The sequence below is a fragment of the Schistocerca gregaria genome, chromosome 8 (genome assembly GCF_023897955.1).
Source record: "Schistocerca gregaria isolate iqSchGreg1 chromosome 8, iqSchGreg1.2, whole genome shotgun sequence".
Lineage (NCBI taxonomy): Eukaryota > Metazoa > Arthropoda > Insecta > Orthoptera > Acrididae > Schistocerca > Schistocerca gregaria.
Genome location: NC_064927.1, coordinates 114,203,991 through 114,223,788, shown reverse-complemented (window position 1 = coordinate 114,223,788; position 19,798 = coordinate 114,203,991). Strand labels below are relative to the sequence as shown.

General features: G+C 42.0%; 1 protein-coding gene across 1 annotated transcript in view; it reads right to left on the bottom strand.

The window, feature by feature from the left end:
• The window catches only part of LOC126285293 (protein takeout-like), a 59,086-nt gene that overhangs the window by 7,072 nt on the left and 32,216 nt on the right, over nucleotides 1–19,798 (bottom strand). The window contains exons 3-5 of the mRNA XM_049984581.1: nucleotides 14,720–14,867; nucleotides 7,629–7,762; nucleotides 892–1,044 (exon numbers count right to left, since the gene is read on the bottom strand). Coding sequence (XP_049840538.1) covers nucleotides 892–1,044; nucleotides 7,629–7,762; nucleotides 14,720–14,867 — 435 coding nt within the window. The remainder of the gene's footprint in view (nucleotides 1–891; nucleotides 1,045–7,628; nucleotides 7,763–14,719; nucleotides 14,868–19,798) is intronic.

Genomic DNA, 19,798 nt, shown 5'->3' with positions numbered 1-19,798 from the left:
GGTGCAGTATTTGTTTAAGATCACTGTGTTTTGGGGAATTTGTTTAAGCTGTGTCATCAAGGGGACAGATGGAATTGTTTAACCCTGTAGACTGTACTACTTTTAAACATAAGGCAAGTGCACTGTGAAATAAGGGAAAAACCAATCATTTTTTTATCTTGCCACCAGTTTCTACAAGGACAGGATTTTCTATTTGGAAGACACTACCTAATCTGACAACCATGTAGCATGTGCCCAAATCACCAGGACTGTCATCTTGGATTCTGGCATCATAAATTTGGGGGGAAATCCCAGTGGTCATCTTGGATTTAAGTGACCTGGCAACCACGTATGCTGTGTCAGTTCCACATGGTCCACTCTCTTTGACATTGTAGCACTGGGAAAGTCTGACGGCCATGCAGGTTGGGGTAGGACCCCAAAGTCCACCATCTAAGAATGCAGGGTCAGCCACTACACCAAAGTCCGTCATTTTGGATTTTTAAATTTCACACCAGCTGGACAACACCCCATCTTGGAGTTTTTAACTTCTCGCCATTTTACACTTACGACAACCGTCCTATTTCCACAGTGATAACATAGGACTGGAACAAAATCTTGGACTTCTTTCAATTTTCCAGCCAGTTCTTGAATTTCCTGCCATTTTATAAATAGGACAATTAGCCTATGTCAGAGGGGAGATGGGAGAGGTAGGGAGAAATCTTTGCACGAAGCCGTAGGGGTGGAGAAAGAAAGTCTAGCATCAATGCAGCATGGGCTGAAAATGTCACAGCACCACTACTGTCTTATACATTAACCATTAATTCTGGTATCCCTGTGTTAACGCATGTTATGCACAAGGGAAGGCATGAGCCTATGCAGCAGACATCTTGCAGAGTTGGCAGTGCGACTTACCTAGTGTTTGGTCACCATTGAAGAGGTTCTCGAAGTTCACTTCAAAACGCTCAAGTCTTGGGATGTTGAGGAGAAGTTGCTTCATGTCCCAGTATTCCTGGTTTCCTTTCATTTGGCGTTCAGATATGAGTTTTAATTCTGCTGCCAAGTTGGCTGTAATAAAATTTAATAAAGTTATTAGCACAGATGTGTGGCACACCCTAGGTACAGAGTGGCACTTCTATCAAGTTCAAGGTATGAGTTGGCCCTCGGGGTGTGCTGTCACTGAGCAGTTCTTAGCGTAGTGCCTGCGAAAGCCAGCGCCTGGGTTTTAGATCCTGTCCAGCACACTGTTTTAACTCGCTACTCACAAACCAGCCAACTCCTTTGAAGGGTTAAGCTTTCTCTTCTCAAGTTTTGCAGTTGCATGCAGGCGTAAGGATGTTCTCTCTGCGCCTCTTATTAACTGAAATGTTTATGACTAATTTTGAACAAACATTTATAGATAATAAGTTCTAAGATAGATTACTGGACCTGGTATGTGGAGGATGAATACGTTTGTGGACAGTTAGTATCACTTAAACGAATTTTTCCAACATCTAAACTCACACCACAACAAAATTAAGTTTATATTTTATCTGGGAGGAGACTCAATCTTTTTCTTAGACCTTATCATTGATATCAGCAAACAAAAACATTTTTAAAGATATATAGGAAAGTAACTTCTTCAGGCACAGTACTAACTGCCAGTCCCGAGCATCCTGCAACACAGAAACCTGCAACCTTCCACACTGTGACCTGAGGTCTATATCACAAACCGAATCAGATTTTGAAAGTGAATTACAAATTATTTTAAAAGTTACACATGGTATGTTGTTGTTGTGGTCTTCAGTCCAGAGACTGGTTTGCTGCAGCTCTCCATGCTACTCTATCCTGTGCAAGCTTCTTCATCTCCCAGTACCTACTGCAACCTACATCCTTCTGAATCTGCCTAGTGTATTCATCTCTTGGTCTCCCTCTAACACATAGTAATACATTGGAAAAAAATCACAACATAAAGGACTTGTACGACGAAACGGAAGTTCGTTGGCATGTTTCTAAATCCGAAAGACGATGTCTTTTCAAATTTGGCCTCAGTCTGGTAAGAGCGACGGTAGCAGTGACACTATGAGGATGCAGATCAAGTTTTCTTTAAATACACCCTGTAACGGTGGTGAGCATTAGTTGCCTTTGACACTGGACGAGCTGACTTGATGTTAGTGAAGAATGCCTTTAAAGCGACAGAAACGCCATTAGCAATACCTCATTGAGTTTGAACGAGCTCTTGGAGAAGCTTCATGTTCCTTCAGCGATATTGCAGAGAGGGTTGGCAAGACTATAGCCAATGTACATGACTGGTGGCAGCGGCGGTCGCGGGAACGTACGGTCACCATGATTCATTCTACGTTTGATTTATGCTTCGGTTTCCGTGGATCTTCCTAAACAGAACTGTATTTCGTACACGTGTCTACCACTTGGACTCACATCATTTGGCGCCGAAAATAAGCACCATAACTAAAGGAAAGAGTCGTGTGGTATTTCCGGTTTAGAGATCGGGGTTTGTTGTTAAGCTACATAATCGGAAAACATTTTCCTCCCCCACACAAAATCATTGCTGTCCTTGAGATGTATGAGAGTTGTGCCTTAAGTGAGTCTGTTAAATTTAGGTGACTATAATGGATGTGCGTGTTGTGTGGGGGTCATGTTTGCACTGATGCGCTCACTCCATGGGGAACAGCGGGAACTTTGAAGTTTGGTTCACGACATTTGTGCAAATTCTGGTGTTCAAATGACGTCTCCTCCCCTTGCTGGCCACATACTAATGATTAAACAACAAAAGGGGACGGGAGTTTTGTAACATTGTTCTCATGGGTATCTCTATTAATGTACATAGTTGTTTGTTATGGTGACGTGCGGTAGCGTTCTCACTTCCCGCGCCTGGCTTCCCGGGTTCGATTCCCAGCGGGGTCAGGGATTTTCTCTGCCTCGTGATGACTGGGTGTTGTGTGATGTCCTTAGGTTAGTTAGGTTTAAGTAGTTCTAAGTTCTAGGGGACTGATGACCATAGCTGTTAAGTCCCATAGTGCTCAGAACCACCATTGTTATGGTGATTTGGTGATTTAAAAGGTTTTCCTTTTCTGCTTTCATTCAGTGTGTATGAGTGGGTCTTCTAGCGTGCACTTCCAAGAAAATTACCTCCAGTTTCTTTGGTTTCCCTGGAAACGCGGTGACCACTGGTGTACAGGATCGAAGAACAGCAATTACGAATGATAAATAACAATTTGTCAAGTGTTTCCGACTTGAGTCTGTCAAAAATTCGGAAGATTTCGCCTCCACATTCATGAAACTGTGCAACGCCTAGAATTCAATACTGTTTGCTGATATTAAGGTCCTGTACCTAAGAACCATTATATCTTAATCAAAAAGTTTCAATTAAAGTTAGAGAAGAAAGTACAAACTGGATCAGACTAGGAAAAGGAGTAACACAATGATGCTGTCTATCACCTACTCTTTTCAACCTCTACTTGGAAAATATGACTGACCAATGCTCATTAGATGACTAAGGAGTAGAAATTGGAGGAAGAAGAGTAGAGGTTTGCTGATGACATGGTCCTTCTAGCCACAGGGGAAAAAGATTTACAGGATTTGGTGGACACCATTGAAACTAACTGAAAAAAAATATGGAATTAAACTTAACACAAATAAAACAAAAGTATTGGCACTGGGAGGAAATAAGAAAATAGTGAGTATTGCTTCACGTGTTCCAACATTTCTGCGTAATCCAAACTGATCTTCCCCAAGGTCCGCTTCTACCAGTTTTTCCATTCGTCTGTAAATTATTCGTGTTAGTATTTTGCAGCTGTGACTTATTAAACTGATTCGGTAATTTTCACATCTGTCAACACCTGCTTTCTTTGGGATTGGAAATATTATATTCTTCTTGAAGTCTGAGGTTATTTCGCCTGTCTCGAACATCTTTCTCACCAGATGGTAGAGTTTTGTCAGGACTGGCTCTCCCAAGGCCGTCAGTAGTTCTAATGGAATGTTGTCTACTCTCGGGGCCTTGTTTCGACTCAGGTCTTTCAGACCTCTGTTAAACTCTTCACGCAGTAGCGTATCTCCTATTTCATCCTCATCTACATCCTCTTCCATTTCCATAATATTGTCCTCAAGTACATCGCCCTTGTATAGACCCTGTATATACTCCTTCCACCTTTCTGCTTTCCCTTCGTTGCTTAGAACTGGGTTTCCATCTGAGCTCTTGATGTTCATAAAGTGGTTCTCGTATCTCCAAAGGTCTCTTTAATTTTCCTGTAGGCAGTATCTATCTTACCCCTAGTGAGATAAGCCTCTACATCCTTACATTTGTCCTCTAGCCATCCCTGCTTAGCCATTTTGCACTTCCTTTCTATCTCATTTTTTAGACATCTGTATTCCTTTTTGCCTACTTCATTTACTGCATTTTTATATTTTCTCCTCTCATCAATTAAATTCAATATTTCTTCTGTTACCCAAGGAATTCTACTAGCCTTCGTCTTTTTACCTACTTGATCCTCTGCTGCCTTCACTACTTCATCCCTCAAAGCTACCCATTCTTCTTCTACCGTATTTCTTTCCCCCATTCCTGTCAATTACTCCCTTATGCTCTCCCTGAAACTCTGTACAACCTCTGGTTCTTTTAATTTATCCAGGTCCAGTCTCCTTAAATTCCCACCTTTTTGGAGTTCCTTTAGTTTTAATCTACAGGTCATAATCAATAGATTGTTGTCAGAGTCCACATCTGCCCCTGGAAATATCTTACAATTTAAAACCTGGTTCCCAAACCTCTGTCTTACCATTATATAATCTATCTGAAACCTGTCAGTATCTCCAGGCTTCTTCCATGTATACAGCCTTCTTTTATGATTCTTGAACTAAGTGTTAGCTATGTTTAAGTTGTGCTCTGTGCAAAATTCTACGAGGCGGTTTCCTCTTTCATTTCTTTGCCCCAGTCCATATTCTACCTACTACGTTTCCTTCTCTCCCTTTTCCTACTACCGAATTCCAGTCACCCATGACTATCAAATTTTCGTCACCCTTTACTATCTGAATAATTTCTTTTGTTTTATCATACATTGCTTCAATTTCTTCGTCATCTGCAGAGCTAGTTGTCATATAAACTTGTACTACTGTAGTAGGTGTGGGCTTCGTGTCTATCTTGGCCACAATAATGCGTTCACTATGCTGATTATAGTAGCTTAACCGCATTCCTATTTTCCTATTCATTATTAAACCTACTCCTGCATTACCACTATTTGATTTTGTGTTTATAACCCTGTAGTCACCTGACCAGAAGTCTTGTTCGTCCTGCCACCGAACTTCACTAATTACCACTATATCTGACTTTAACCTATCCATTTCCCTTTTTAAATTTTCTAACCTACCTGCGCGATTAAGGGATCTGACATTCCACGCTCCGATCCGTAGAACGCCAGTTTTCTTTCTACTGATAACGACATCCTCTTGAGTAGTCCCCGCCCGGAGATCCGAATGGGGGACTATTTTACCTCCGGAATATTTTACCCAAGAGGACGCCATCACCATTTAATCATACAGTAAAGCTGCATGCCCTCGGAAAAGATTACGGCCGTAGTTTCCCCTTGCTTTCAGCCGTTCACAGTACTAGCACAGCAAGGCCGTTTTGATTATTGTTACAAGGCCAGATCAGTCAATCATCCAGACTGTTGCCCCTGCAACTACTGAAAATGCTGCTGCCCCTCTTCAGGAACCACACGTTTGTCTGGCCTCTCAACAGATACCCCTCCGTTGTGGTTGCACCTACGGTACGGCTATCTGTATCACTGAGGCACGCAAGCCTCCCCACCAACGGCAAGGTCCATGGTTCATGGTGGGAGTCTTAGGTCATCATCATCATCATCAGCTATCTGCTACATTAGCAGGTCCTTTGCCTCCCCATTTTCTGCGATCCATTGCTTCCTTCTTAAGGCTGCTGTATGTTGTACCGTCCATCATGTCATCCAGTATCTGGAATCTCTTCCTTCCTTCCTTCCTTTTCCCTTCTACATAACTTTCTAAAACTGTTTATCAGTCCGTCATTCATTCTTTATTTATGCCCAATCCAATTTCTTTTTCTTTATTACATCTAGTAACCGTCTTTTCTCTTCCACAATGGCAAAAGAGGCGTTTTATAAGAACAGGAGAATTTTCTGCAGCGGTCTGGACATAGAACTCACGAAGAGATTCATAAAATGTCTTGTATGGAGTGTTCTTCTACAAGGCGCTGAAACATGGACTATGAGGAAGAAACACAGAGAAAGGCTGGAGACCTTTGAGATCTGGATATGGCGTAGGATGGAAAGAATAAGTTGGATGGACAAAGTAAAAAATGAAGACGTACTGAGAAGAATGGGAGAGAAAATACAGTTACTAGATGTAATAAAGAAAAAGAAATTGGATTGGGCTTAAATAATGAAAGAATGACCTACTGATAAACAGTTTTAGAAGATTATGTAGAAGGGAAAAGGAAGGAAGGAAGGTAGAGAATCCAGATACTGGATGACATGATGGACGGTACAAGATACAGCAGCCTTAAAAAGGAAGCAATGTATCGCAGAAAATGGAGAGGCAAAGGGCCTGCTAATGTAGCAGATAACTGATGATGATGATGATGACCTAAGAATGTCAATTTGTTCAGATCAGGGAAAACAACCGGAAAACTCACATCATTTATCATGATGAGAATGTTACCTACGGCATACGTCGTCAAACAATTATTTGACGGAAGAAATTAAAAAATTATATCTCGTTGCTCATACTCACTGTATCTGTGGCCTAACATCTCCTTTTAGTTCGCAAACACAACTTGTGTGCACAATATTTGCACCATCCCAAGAAGTTGTTGAACGCTTCCACAGCCATATTTTTGAGATACCAGTCTCAAACTGGAGGGAACATTTCCAGAATCGGTTCTAACACAAATAAAAATGTATAAATTTAAAAGGTGAATGATTGGTGAAACACAAGAACGACTTGTAACAAATGTTGTTTGCCCTTTACTGTTTGTGTAGAACGTTAAGAGACAACCGTCGTAGTAGAAACTGAGGGTAGCGTAGAAGAATGTGTAGTCGCGTTTAGTGGGTCGTGGCGGTATCTAGAGTTGCTGCTCAGTTACTTCATCACATACATGTTCCGTGAATATTGTTATGGATTTCGCAGATGCTCTCTGGTCGAGCACTCCACAATGGACACCAGTGCAGGGTGCTCTGCTATCGAAGCACAGTGTGAACAATAAAGGTTCCATTCGACTTCCCAAGATAGACCTGACACAACGTCCGATCCTACCTCTCTCGGTACACATATTAGGAAAACAGCGACTGTCGTTTCCCACATCTCTCCAACTGCTGTATATAATGGGGTGGAAAGCTGTTGGATATGACAAAAAGACAGATTTGATAATTGGTGAAGGGAGGCACAATCCTCTGGTATGTGGCAAAAATGGTAAATCCTACTGTCATACCCTTCATGGCCACTTTAGCAAAAGGCCTATTCGAGAAGGATAATGCAGCCGCTGATCTGTCAGCCTTTGAGCATGACTGGAATGCGACGGAGAGATGTGTAATTTGATACCAGCCTCCATTCATCAACCATAATGAACTTACGCACCATCTGCTTCACACACGATACGAAATTCAGAACTTGAAGTTGCAGAGTTTGCTTACTGAAGATGAACCTGCAGCGGCCGGAGCCCTCCACAGGCACCACCAGGAACTTGCCACTCATCTCGTAGTCCGCTTCAAAGACAAGATGGGGCTCCACTCCGGAGAGTTCCAGTTTGTTGTTGGCCAGGTCCAGGCTGGAAAACATAGACAACACGCTAGTACACTCTCTGCGCTCAACAAGACAGTAACTAAATAATTAACAAGTCTGTGTACCCTCCATGTACTGCATTACCACTTCGTGTATAAGACCAGTGTTACCCATAGTTCCAGCAGCTCACGGATACATTGCTGTGAACAGTTGGACATACACTCAGTCCATGAGGCACTGCGGAGAAGTTTGGAAATTATTGTAGGAGATGGATCCAAGATTTCGCAATAAGAAATTATATGCCGCCACCCCTTCTCTTGGTGGCCAGATACTGCAGGTGAAAATTTCTTCTACCACCAGGAATCGAACTGGCAGCTACCAAGTCAAGCAGCCACCGTAAAGGCCTGCATTAGCAACCTCTACTATTGACGTAGATGTCAACAGAGCTCTCTCTGTACACTTCTTCTTATCTTTTGAATCTCAAGCTGGAACGCTAAGAACGGAAGGAGACATTTTCATGTGTACAGAATTAGACACAGAAAACTTACAAAATAGAGAGTAATGTAGGCATTCTGTGACTATGTAGGACAACCAGTGACTCGCCCTGGCTTCCGTCGGAGAGCACTAAGTACTTACGAATGGACAATTAGTACAGCGTAGCGGTAATCTCTTTAAGGCTCACTGTGCAATGAAAATACTGGTGCGAGCTGTGACCACTTGTCGGCTGCCAGATTACAGTGAAAGTCCAGCGTGAGCTACATTTTCTGTGTGATCCTTTCTCTCGTTTGCCAACGTAACATCGCTACAAAGCAAGCTCTTCCCCGCAACATCACTAAGATCACCCCACCAGACCTTCCTTATTTCTCAAAGTCCTCAGCTGTCTACATAAATTTCTCTCCGATAGTTCTCGCTTTTTAAAAAAATACCATTTTTACAGATCTGTAAATACATTTTTATGTGTTACTATCACTATTACTAATCGCAGAATCTGTAGTAGTAGTAGTAGTGTTGTCGCTATTATATTTTTGTCAGTACTATTGTCAATATCATTGTCTGTTGTCGGTAGACAGATTCAAATCTTATTTAAAATTATTTTTAATTTTATTACTACCATTTTATTACTATTTCTTCTTCACTTCGTTTCCTTAATCTGAGAACCATGTTAATTAGGATCATCTTCTTTTCTTCTCGTCTTTTTGCTTATTCTTCCATTCTCATACTCTGGGTCTAATTCTGCCATGGAAACCTATGTAAGTCTGAATTACAAACATAAAAGTCATTCTCTTACATATGTCTGTTTCCTGTATTCCCATTTCTTCCACGTCCCGTATATACATCTTGGGTCCAGGGTAATTTGATTTTCTTGTTTACAAGAAACTCTTATTATTGTACTAACTTCCTCTGACCATTCTAAGAATGTGTTCGAAGGGCATGCTCCTTCTTTTCTTGATGGTTTCCGAGATTCTCTTTATCTAGATGGACGGTTCTCGTTGAGCTCGTCTTCTATACTGACCGTGGCCTGTTCATCGAGATCTTAATATCCCGCTAAGAATTCATCGTTCCACAAGATATAACCTCTTACGTGATCCTGTTCTTCCGTAATTCACGTTTCCAGCTGTATATAAGGGTTCATGGCGGATCACTATCTGGTAAAGTCTCAATTTTGCATCGATGATTTTTCTTATTATACATGTTCATAGTTAGTCTGACGCTAAATTCATTTGGTTTATTCCTGTTCTCATACTTTCTTTTTCTGTCAGATCATTTACTATCCATTCTCCTTGGTATATAAAACTCTCAGCCATCTGAACTTTCCCTCTTTCTACAGCCTTGATGTTCGTCGCGTACTGTGTCTTCCCGACAGAGAGCTGTAGACCTGCTTTAGCCTGTTTTTCTGTAGATGCGTGGTTTGATTAGCCGCATCTTCTAATGATACCGACAATACCATGATATAATTAACAAATGGTAGACAGTCTGCACATATTCCTTTTCTCTTGCATTCCAGTAATATTACACCCACTCCTTTCATTTCTCGTCGCCGTTCCCTGATCACTCGTTAAGAGTACAGTCAAAGACCACAGGTGAGAGTCTGTCTATGTGTCTGATTCTGAGATGCGGTGTTGCGTGAGCCTGTTTAATCAGTGCAGTGGATTTTCTATCCGAGCTCATATCTTCCAAAATTTGGAACTGCGTAGGTGTATCTACTGCATCATAGGTTTCCTTAACGTCTACGAATGTGAGCACGAAATGCTTGCTACTCTGTTTTCGATACACGATCCTAGTTTTTATTTTCAACATTTGTTCTGGCCATCAACTGCTCATTCTGAAGCCTCTTTGGTACACACCAATTTCTGATTTAGTTGCTCTTCCACTCTGTTAGTAATGCTATTGAGAATACCTTATGAGTCACTAGAATTAACGACATCCCTCCGAAGTTCCTAGGCTCGAATTGGTGTCCTTTCTTATGTGTAGGGTGTATTAGTGCCAACTTCCATCCCTCTGGAAGTAGTTCAATGTTTTTATTCCCATTAACATATTTCAATATTTCTGCAATGATCCCCTCTTTCCCAGAGCCTTGCTATTCTTCAAGGTATATTTACGATGGTCATAGTTTCGTCTGCACCTGGTGATTCCGGTTTGGGATTTGGTTCTTTCTATTTATAACGGAAGGTATCAAATGGCGATTCACAGTTTAGGAGCTCTTCAGGGCACTCTGCCAAGATCTGTTTTCCATGTCACCTTACTATACTTTCTTTTTATTTCTTAAAGCTTATGTTTGGGGCAAATTATATACTTAAGCTAGGCTTGAATGTTCCGTAAATTTTTCGCTTATTGTTCTGTCGGAAGTCCTCTTCTACCTCACTTCTTTATGCTGGAACTCCTTATACGTTTTCTTACTTGTTGGAAGTTCTTTAGATTTTATGGTGTTTCCTGAGAGTAGCGGTCGACCTACTCTCTCCGCCGGTCTTCGATTGGCTTATCTCCTTCTGGAGACCGCTATGCGTGTCTTCTGCTTTTCTCCAGGTAAATTGTTTCATTGCTACTGTCAATAAGTGCATAGTTCTTCTGAGACTAGCGCTCCTTGAAACGTCTGCTGGTTCCAAGTTCCTGTGTATCGAACTTTACTATACGGATAGTTTTTTAGTTTGATGGGTTCTTGGTCGAATTTTGAACTTAAGTTTTGAAAGATAGTAACAATCTAAGGTTGTAGCTCTGAGGGCTTTGAGATTTTGAATTTCCTTTCCCACATGTCTTGAGACCACCATACGATCAATTTTGAACTCATTAGTGGAACGCCGGCCGCTTTGGCCGAGTGGTTCTACGCGGTTCAGTCCAGAACCGTGTTGCTGCTACGGTCGCAGGTTTGAATCCTGCCCCGGGCATGGATGTGTGTGATGTCCTTAGGTTAGTTAGGTTTAAGTAGTTCTAAGTTTAGGGGACTGATGACCTCAGCAGTTAAGTGGCATAGTGCTCAGAGCCATTTGAAGCCTGTAGAACACTGGAAATGTTTCCTTTTTTCTTGGAAGATGTTTAAATGAAGTCGATTCCATTGAGAGATCAAAATTCTCCTATTTATTAAAAGCATTTAGTTTTTTAACTTACTATGCCGTAAAAAGTAGTATATGTGTAAAACCTTGCCCCGTCATATGAGGTTCGTTCGGGTTTAAGGTCTTTGGTTTCTTCTTTTCCGAAATAGTTACACACAAAATTTGAAACTTCTGCCAAGTATCAACGTAATCTCTCTGCAAACATACAAACTTTTAACAACATCAATACCAAGAACCTACGGTAGCTGTGATTGCTTCTTTAGCAGTTTGTTTTGGACACTGGAAGAACGTTGACTCAATGACGGCGAACCTGGAGGATCCGATCATTCAGTGTATGAGAGCAGAACAAATGTACAGGAAGTTTCTCCTCCGTATGAGGATGAATTGCAGGATTGAGTAACATGGAATTTATTACTAAATTAAAGTATTATGTTCGGATTTTAGCCAATAACCTGTTATTTCTCTGGCTATGCTCTCACAGACCGATTCTGTCCGTTCACGACCCACAAGCCTCCTCCACATTCTGAAACTTTATACTTTCTCCCAGGTTATCTAGTCTAATAAGATATATAAAAGAAATTCTGTCGAGTTTTGAATGCATATGAGAGTTACAGGGGAACCTCGTTTATTGATATTAGGTAGGCACTTCAGAAACCCGCTTGGGTATCCGCGTGAAGTAGCACGCTGCTTCCGGGATTCTAGGAGGCGCACCGACCCTGGATCAATGCACCCAGCGCACTTACGACGAGGAGCGGTGTGCCGGCCAGCCTAGATGTGGCTTTTAGGTGGTTTCCCACATTCGAGTAGGTTAATACCGGGCTGGTCCCCACATGCCGCCCCCCCCCTCCCCCTCGAGTTGCGCGTTTCGGGAACATTTCGAATACGTCCTCACACTTTCTTATCATTAACACTAGACGCAAACAGATGAAGTACACAATTTGCGTCCCGGGAGGAAGGTGGAGCGATCACTCCCTACCACTAACATTGCGAAATCGAGATTAACGCACTGATACAGGAAGAAATAGGATAAGCCAATAAAAAAGAGGACTAACATAAGTGACTCATGTCGTCTCACGCTGAGACCATTGAGCAACAGCAGTGGTGCATTGTGGGAAGGGGACACATGTTCCAAGTTTCCTGCAGACACGGCCTGCGTAAAAAGGTGTACGCAAGTGTCCGACTGAAATGGCGCAGCAACCGGGCACGTAAAGAGTGGGGAGTTGAGGGGGTTATGGGTACTGCATTAATTATGCACGTTAGTATGTATGCATTCAAATATTTGTGATATGATCCTTAATTAAATGTAAAAAGGTACACATTTTTTTCTAACAGCGTGTCAGTCCAGCGATGTTGAGACCCAAGAGAAGGACAGGCCACGGCGCGCACGTCATAGCACGTGACACTGCAGGTCTTAGGAGCGCCAGCCTCCAGTGTCACGTGGTATGAAGTATGTGCCACAGACGGTCTTTCTGTTGGGCGTCGGGCCGATGCCACTCTACAGGAATAAACAGCCGGGCCATTGGGAGGTCAGGAGTTCATATATTGGTGTAAACATGAAACGTAGGAAGGGGAAGTAAAGGGAAAGGAGGAGTAAGAAATCATGACGGCAAGGCGCACAGGGTATTGTGGTAATACAAGGGAGGAAGTTGAAAATTTGTGAGGGGCCGGGATTCGAACCAGAATTTACTTCTTCTCATGAGCGGCCATCCGAACATGGTCCTTGCTGACTCATATTTCCAATTTACGGTCCCTAATACTAGAGAAAAGTCTACAGCCGAATGTTTGACCTCCAGGGGCCGAATATCCCTGGCTACCCTTCATTTCCTTTCTTTCCACGTAATTATTATGACTGTGAAAACTGTTATTATTAAATGATTCATTTATTATTTCCATAATCTTTATTCTGAGAAAGGGAGAAAAATTTTTCGTACTAAGAGTGGAAAAAATGGATGCACAAGAAATTTCAGTCCAATTAGTATAGTGGTTTTATTTATATTATTTTATCTACATGCGCGGCAAGCATGATGTGTTACCTATGGAGCATTGTACGAGCCAGGATGATGATGATGATCATAGAAACATGGTAAACAGTAATTATTGCGACGTACAGCACTTGCAATGAACTCCGAACCTTTGCATGTGCACAGTTTTTTCAGTGTGTCTATTGATAAACAAACGTGAGATGCATTCGTACGCGGTACTCGATCATTACACCATAACGCGGCGTACCATGCGTATCTGTCGTTACAGTTGCGTGACACTGGAATAAAAGCAGAGCGCTGGTAGCGGGCGTAGATCCACAGACATCGCGTTTATAAAACTAAGCGTTTACTCGCTTGCTAACTAGCGACCATACGAAGTATGTAAGCACGCGTAAAATTTGCAAACTTTATTTTCTCAACAACGGTTGAGAGTTGCGTCTTTCCGCATACGTCTGTTGAAGTCCAATTCGTGCTCTTCACAGCCTGTCAATAGGAAACATGTCGGTGAGGGGAAGTTCGTACGATCTCCTTGTGAACGTAAGTCAGTCTAGACTATTCAGAGTATTTAGTGATGCCAAACGGACAAATGTTGTAGTAATTGTATTTGGAACATTCACAATTCAGAATCTACCGGCTTCCTATCTCACACAGCTCAATGTCTTCGGCTGCTTCTTTTTTAATCAAGATTCATACCTGTACAACCATTCCACGCCTGCTTAACTCAATCATAGCAGTGGAGAGCTACGACAATGAGTGAAATTCTATACCAAATAAAGAGTTGTTTTATGTGACTGTGTCTCTACCTTCTCATGCTACTCTTTTTTTAAAAAAAAAAAAAGATTTTCGTCGTCTATGTATTATTAATTTCAGTTTTTCTGGCGTGTTACGCAACGTCGGTGTGCTCATTAATATGTGTGTCTGGAATGAGCAATATGTCTAATGTAATCTACAGTGTCGATAGAATCACAATGGACCAGCATACTCTGCAAAACCACGCAAGCTGGGTGCCTCCTCAGTTGGTGTAAGTGTTTCGAGAGAGTGAATTTGTGTTTAGTTCTGAACAACTCCATCGGTATGAGATTTTCACTCTGCAGCGGAGTGTGCGCTGATATGAAACTTCCTGGCAGATTAAAACTGTGTGCCGGACCGAGGCTCGAACTCGGAAGCTTTGCCTTTCGCGGGCAAGTGCTCTACCAACTGAGCTACCCAAGTTTGGAAGGTAGGAGACGAGATACTGGCAGAAGTAAAGCTGTGAGGACGGGCGTGAGTCGTTCTTGGTAGACCACTTGCCCGCGAAAGGCAAAGGTCCCGAGTGCAAGTCTCGGTCCGGCACACAGTTTTAATCTGCCAGGAAGTTTCAACTCCATCGATCTCTCGCAGAGGTATGCACATAGTATTCTGTACCCATTCACCAAACAAGAAAAGCGGAAGCAACGCCGCGCAGCAGGTGCACTGCTGAGGTGCAGGACTCACCTGGCGCTGCTGACCGACGCCTGGGACAGCCCGGTGATGTGCACGTTCCGGAACGTGATCCTGAGGTTGATGTTCTTGGTGCCGTCGCTGATCTCGATCAGCGGGACGTCCAGAGGATCGACGGGCACCACGCCGAGCGACGGGATACCTGTGGGCACAGCAGCAGCCTGGCTCAAGGTCAGAGTCTAGGAGTTGCTGTCTTATGTTGATTGTCACCCCGAGGAAATCACTCTGTAGCTACGAAACTTTAGAGCAGTCCTCTGTATATTCAGCTTTAAGTGCGTCTTGCTTTTTTTCAACTATGAATGACATGATGGAGATCTCTGTTGTAGAAATCAGCACTTTGATGCTCACGAAATGTCCCGCCTCAAAAATAATTCTCCAAGTATCTTCCACGCGATGGATTCTTCAATCAAGAACCCAGAAATGCAGCAATGGATGCCATGTCGGGAAAATACGGGGAGCTGCGCTGAATTTTGTAAGCCAAAGTAGCAACATTTCTGTTTTACACGTGTAGCGCAGTAGGACCAAACTGAGGAACAAATAGGCATGGGCACGTAACGAGTGACTAAATGAAACTGACACCACAAAAGTAACAGTAATATAGGATGAATTTGGCAACGGCCTTGCCGCAGTGGCTACACCGGTTCCCGTAAGAGCACCGAAGTTAAGCGCTGTCGGGAGTGGTCGGCACTTGGATGGGTGAACACCCAGGACGCCATGCGCCGTTGCCATTTTTCGGGGTGCATTCAGCCTCGTGATGCCAATTGAGGAGCTACTCGACCGAATAGTAGCGGCTTCGGTCAAGAATACCATCATAACGACCAGGAGAGCGGAGTGCTGCCCCATGTCCCTCCTATCCACGACCTCCATTGAGGATGACACGGCGGTCGGATGGTCCCGATGGGCCACTTGTGGCCTGTAGACGAAGTGTATTTTTTTTTAGATAAAATAAATTTACACAAATCCTAGGCAGACGACAAGCTGTGAGTACATACTAGAATCAGACATGTTTGTCTGTCTGTTGAAAGACGCTGTCTTCACAATTACTAAACTAATTTTCATGGAGATTTCAGGTTTCAGTAGTACAGTTGTTTAATTATCAAGGCACAGTACACCAATGAACCAATAAATAGCGCTCTCAGTCTTTTTTTAAGTCAACAACAAATGTATTTTCTGAACGCGACGTCACTGATGGATTTAAGTACCTCAATCGTACCCTTACGAATAAAAACTAAGATTCAACTTATTAGGCTAGGATACACGGATGTACTGATTTCGTCATTTGGATTTGCAGCTCCTTGTGTTCTCCGTTTCTGCAGTTAAAATTGTTCGATGTAAGGTCCATCAGTTTAGCGAAACACCGTTTTTTGGAAGTTCCCAGACATCTTTCATCACCTCTGTGCCATCATTAGTGGGTTTCTGTTTTATTAAATCTGTAATGTGAACATTTTTACTAAATGATTACAAAATTATGTGGATATATTGCGATGAACTAAATTACGTTTATAGCATAAAGTCATAGGTTAACTCTTAACAAAACTTCTCATCAACATCGTTTGGTTGCAGCTCACAAGCTACTTGTAATAAATAACACACAAGTGGTCCTGAAAAATCATCCAAACTGAGTGTAAAGGTATTAAAAAAAAGAATCGAATTGTTTTTTAACTAAATATCCACATAATTTGGTAATCATTTAGTAAAAATGTTCACATTATAGATTAAGTAAAACAAAAACCCACTGATGATGACACAGAACTGCTGAAACATGTTTGGGAACTTGGAAAAAACGATGTTTTGCATAACTGGTGGACCCTACATCCAACACTTACTGATTTCGTTATGTGCATTAAAAACTTCACGACATTGCTTTCTTTCTTTTGATAAGTTCCATTTATATTCTTTGCTGCAAATAATGAATCTATTATTTTGTGCCCGCCCATGTGGACGAGCGGTTCTAGGCGCTTCAGTCTGGAAACGCGCGAGCGCTGCGGTCGCAGGTTCGAATCCTGCCTCGGGCATGGATGTGTGTAAAGTCCTTAGGTTATTTAGGTTTAAGTAGTTCTAAGTTCTAGGGGACTGGTGGCCTCAGATGTTAAGTCCCATATTGCTCAGAGCCATTTGAACCATCTTTATTAAGTTGGTTTGTTGTTTGGCCGCTTATTCGGTGTACGTTTTACGAATAAAAATACCTGAATACTCCTGAACGGATAAAGGCCTGAGACAACGTGGTCTCAAAGGTCCAATGATGATCGTGAGACAACACTTGCCGCGGGTCGATAACATTAATTAAACTCTCTTCTCGGGACTCCCTCCTAAAACGTAGCGCTACTTAACTCTGAGAGAGTCATTCGTTGTATCAATCCTCAGAACACTTCATTATCAGGCGTAAAGTTGCCTCTCTCTAACGTAACACCACGGAAGCGGAAATTCTGATGAGAAATGGCGCAATGTGTGCGAGTTTTTGTAGCATGATCCCACTTATTACTAACAATTTACCGTTTCTCTTTAAATGTGAACAATTCCCATCTACATCTACATGACTACTCTGCAATTCACATTTAAGTGCTTGGCAGAGGGTTCATCCAACCACAATCATACTATCTCTCTACTATTCCACTCCCGAACAGCGCGCGGGAAAAACGAACACCTAAACATTTCTGTTCGAGCTCTGATTTCTCTTATTTTATTTTGATGATCATTCCTACCTATGTAGGTTGGGCTCAACGAAATATTTTCGCATTCGGAAGAGAAAGTTCGTGACTGAAATTTCGTAAAAAGGTCTCACCGAGACGAAAAACGTCTTTGCTGTAATGACTTCATCCCAACTCGTGTATCATATCTGCCACACTCTCTCCCCTATTACGTAATAATACAAAACGAGGTGCCATTCTTTGCACCCTTTCGATGTCCTCCGTCAATCCCACCTGGTAAGGATCCCACACCGCGCAGCAATATTCTAACAGAGGACGAACGAGGGTAGTGTAAGCTGTCTCTTTAGTGGACTTGTTGCATCTTCTAAGTGTCCTGCCAATGAAACGCAACCTTTGGCTCGCCTTCCCCACGATATTATCTATGTGGTCCCAGTGAGCCTATGTAATGCCGTGTCTATAAACAAAGCGCAAGACGAGACGCTGCGTTTTGCGAGTGTGGACCTCAGTGTCAGCTGCTTTTTGCACAGCCGTCTCCTGTGTTAGTGCAGTAAACAAGCTCTTTGTCCCCAGACATACTATTTCGAACGTTTTATACAATGAAACTTTATAAATTATACGTGTATTGCGCTAACTTCCCATTTACGAGCCAAAAATAAAAAAGAAATGGACAAGCTTCTCCAGAATATAATGCCACATGTCATATGCGAATTAAAATAAGCAAAGTACACTAATTTGCGTGCTTGGCTACTAAAATTGCAGACACTGTTGTAATTGTAAGTATAGCAGCATTGAGTTTTGGAACAAGACCCTGAATATGGACTTACCACGACAGCTTACTATCTAGCTGAACGCCTAGGAATTTACGTTGTGTAGGCTCACTAATCGTATGCCCATTCAAGCACAATCAGAATGCCAATTTTAGTTGTTTGTGAACGGAATATTGCTATGATTCAGCATCAATTTCTTTTCTACAAGCTATGAACTTACATCTTGATTTGCCCTATTTTTTACCTTACCTATGTTGCTCTCGACATTCTTCACTACCAAGTTGGTGTCATCAGCAAAAAAAAAAAAAAAGGAAAGAAAAGTTCAAATGTGTGTGAATTCCCAAGGGACCACTGCTGAGGTTATCGGTCCTTAGACTTACACACTAATTAAACTAAAACTAAGAATTACGCTTTTTTTTTGCATCTGCTCGGGGCGGACGTCGTAAGACATCCATTTAAGTTCGTTGTTCATCTGTTAACTCAGTTCTCAGTTTTTTTTTTATTACAGAGGGCACATTACCCTCTGACCGATCACGCTGAGGTACCGTGCCGGCTACCGCTCGGCTACTCCGCGCGGCCCACCAGCAAACGGAAATATTTTTGAATCACCTGTCACAATGGAAGGTATATCATTTATGTATGTACGGAACAGTAGTGATCCCAGCACTGACCCTTGGGGCATGGGTGACTGTGTCCTGTGCAGTATGAAATGGGGCGTTATCACGCAGCAAAAATATCCTCTTGCACAGTTTCCCCTGACATTTCGTCTTGGTAGCCTACTGTAACCCATTCAGGAGAGTCCGATAATATCCTCAAGCAATATTTTGCCCCTACCAGCATAACTGGGTAGCCTCACAGCATGGCACACACACACACACACACACACACACACACACACACACACATAACCACTCAATATTTTCTTGCCGGATAGTGGTTGGGTCTTCACGCTTTGTTGCCGTGATGAATCCAATGCTACGATGGTCAATGAAGCAATATTTTCAGATAGTGAAATTTTTCCGAAAATACGGTTTCCTGGTAATTATGAAGTCAACAGTTTTTAAATAAATATTGATAAAATGGTACTGGCAACATTGTAGAGAAATGTTGTTAGCAATGACCCATAACTATCGAAAGAAGCGATTAAAATACTTATTCCATTCACCACAACGTGGAGATGAGAAAGCGTATTTTCGACTATGGTAGAAATCAAAACAAAAGCGAAAAACCAAAGGACCTTTGAAGGTGACTAATGATGCGCATTTATCAACACCAAGCTAAAAACTGGAAACAATTGTTAGAAAGAATCAGTATCAGCCCTCTCTTGGCTCATTGCTCTTTGTTTTCATAAAACAAAACAAATACGAGGAAATTCATTGTAAGTTTACATAGTTACACTTTTTCTTTATTTGCTACAGACCGGTTTAGCACCATCTTAAGGTAATCTTTATCAAAAAGAAAGTATTCCAAAACAAGCGTACGTACGTACAGTGGGACCTAACTAGTGTGGACTATTTGGGATGAGTTCCATTCTGAATTATAGAAAGTAAGAATTACTGATGCATTTCTTCTTCTGAAGCAATAATTATTGGTAAACATACATCACTCGTAGCGGCTAAATTAAAAGTAGATGACCTTTAATAATATGTGACATACAG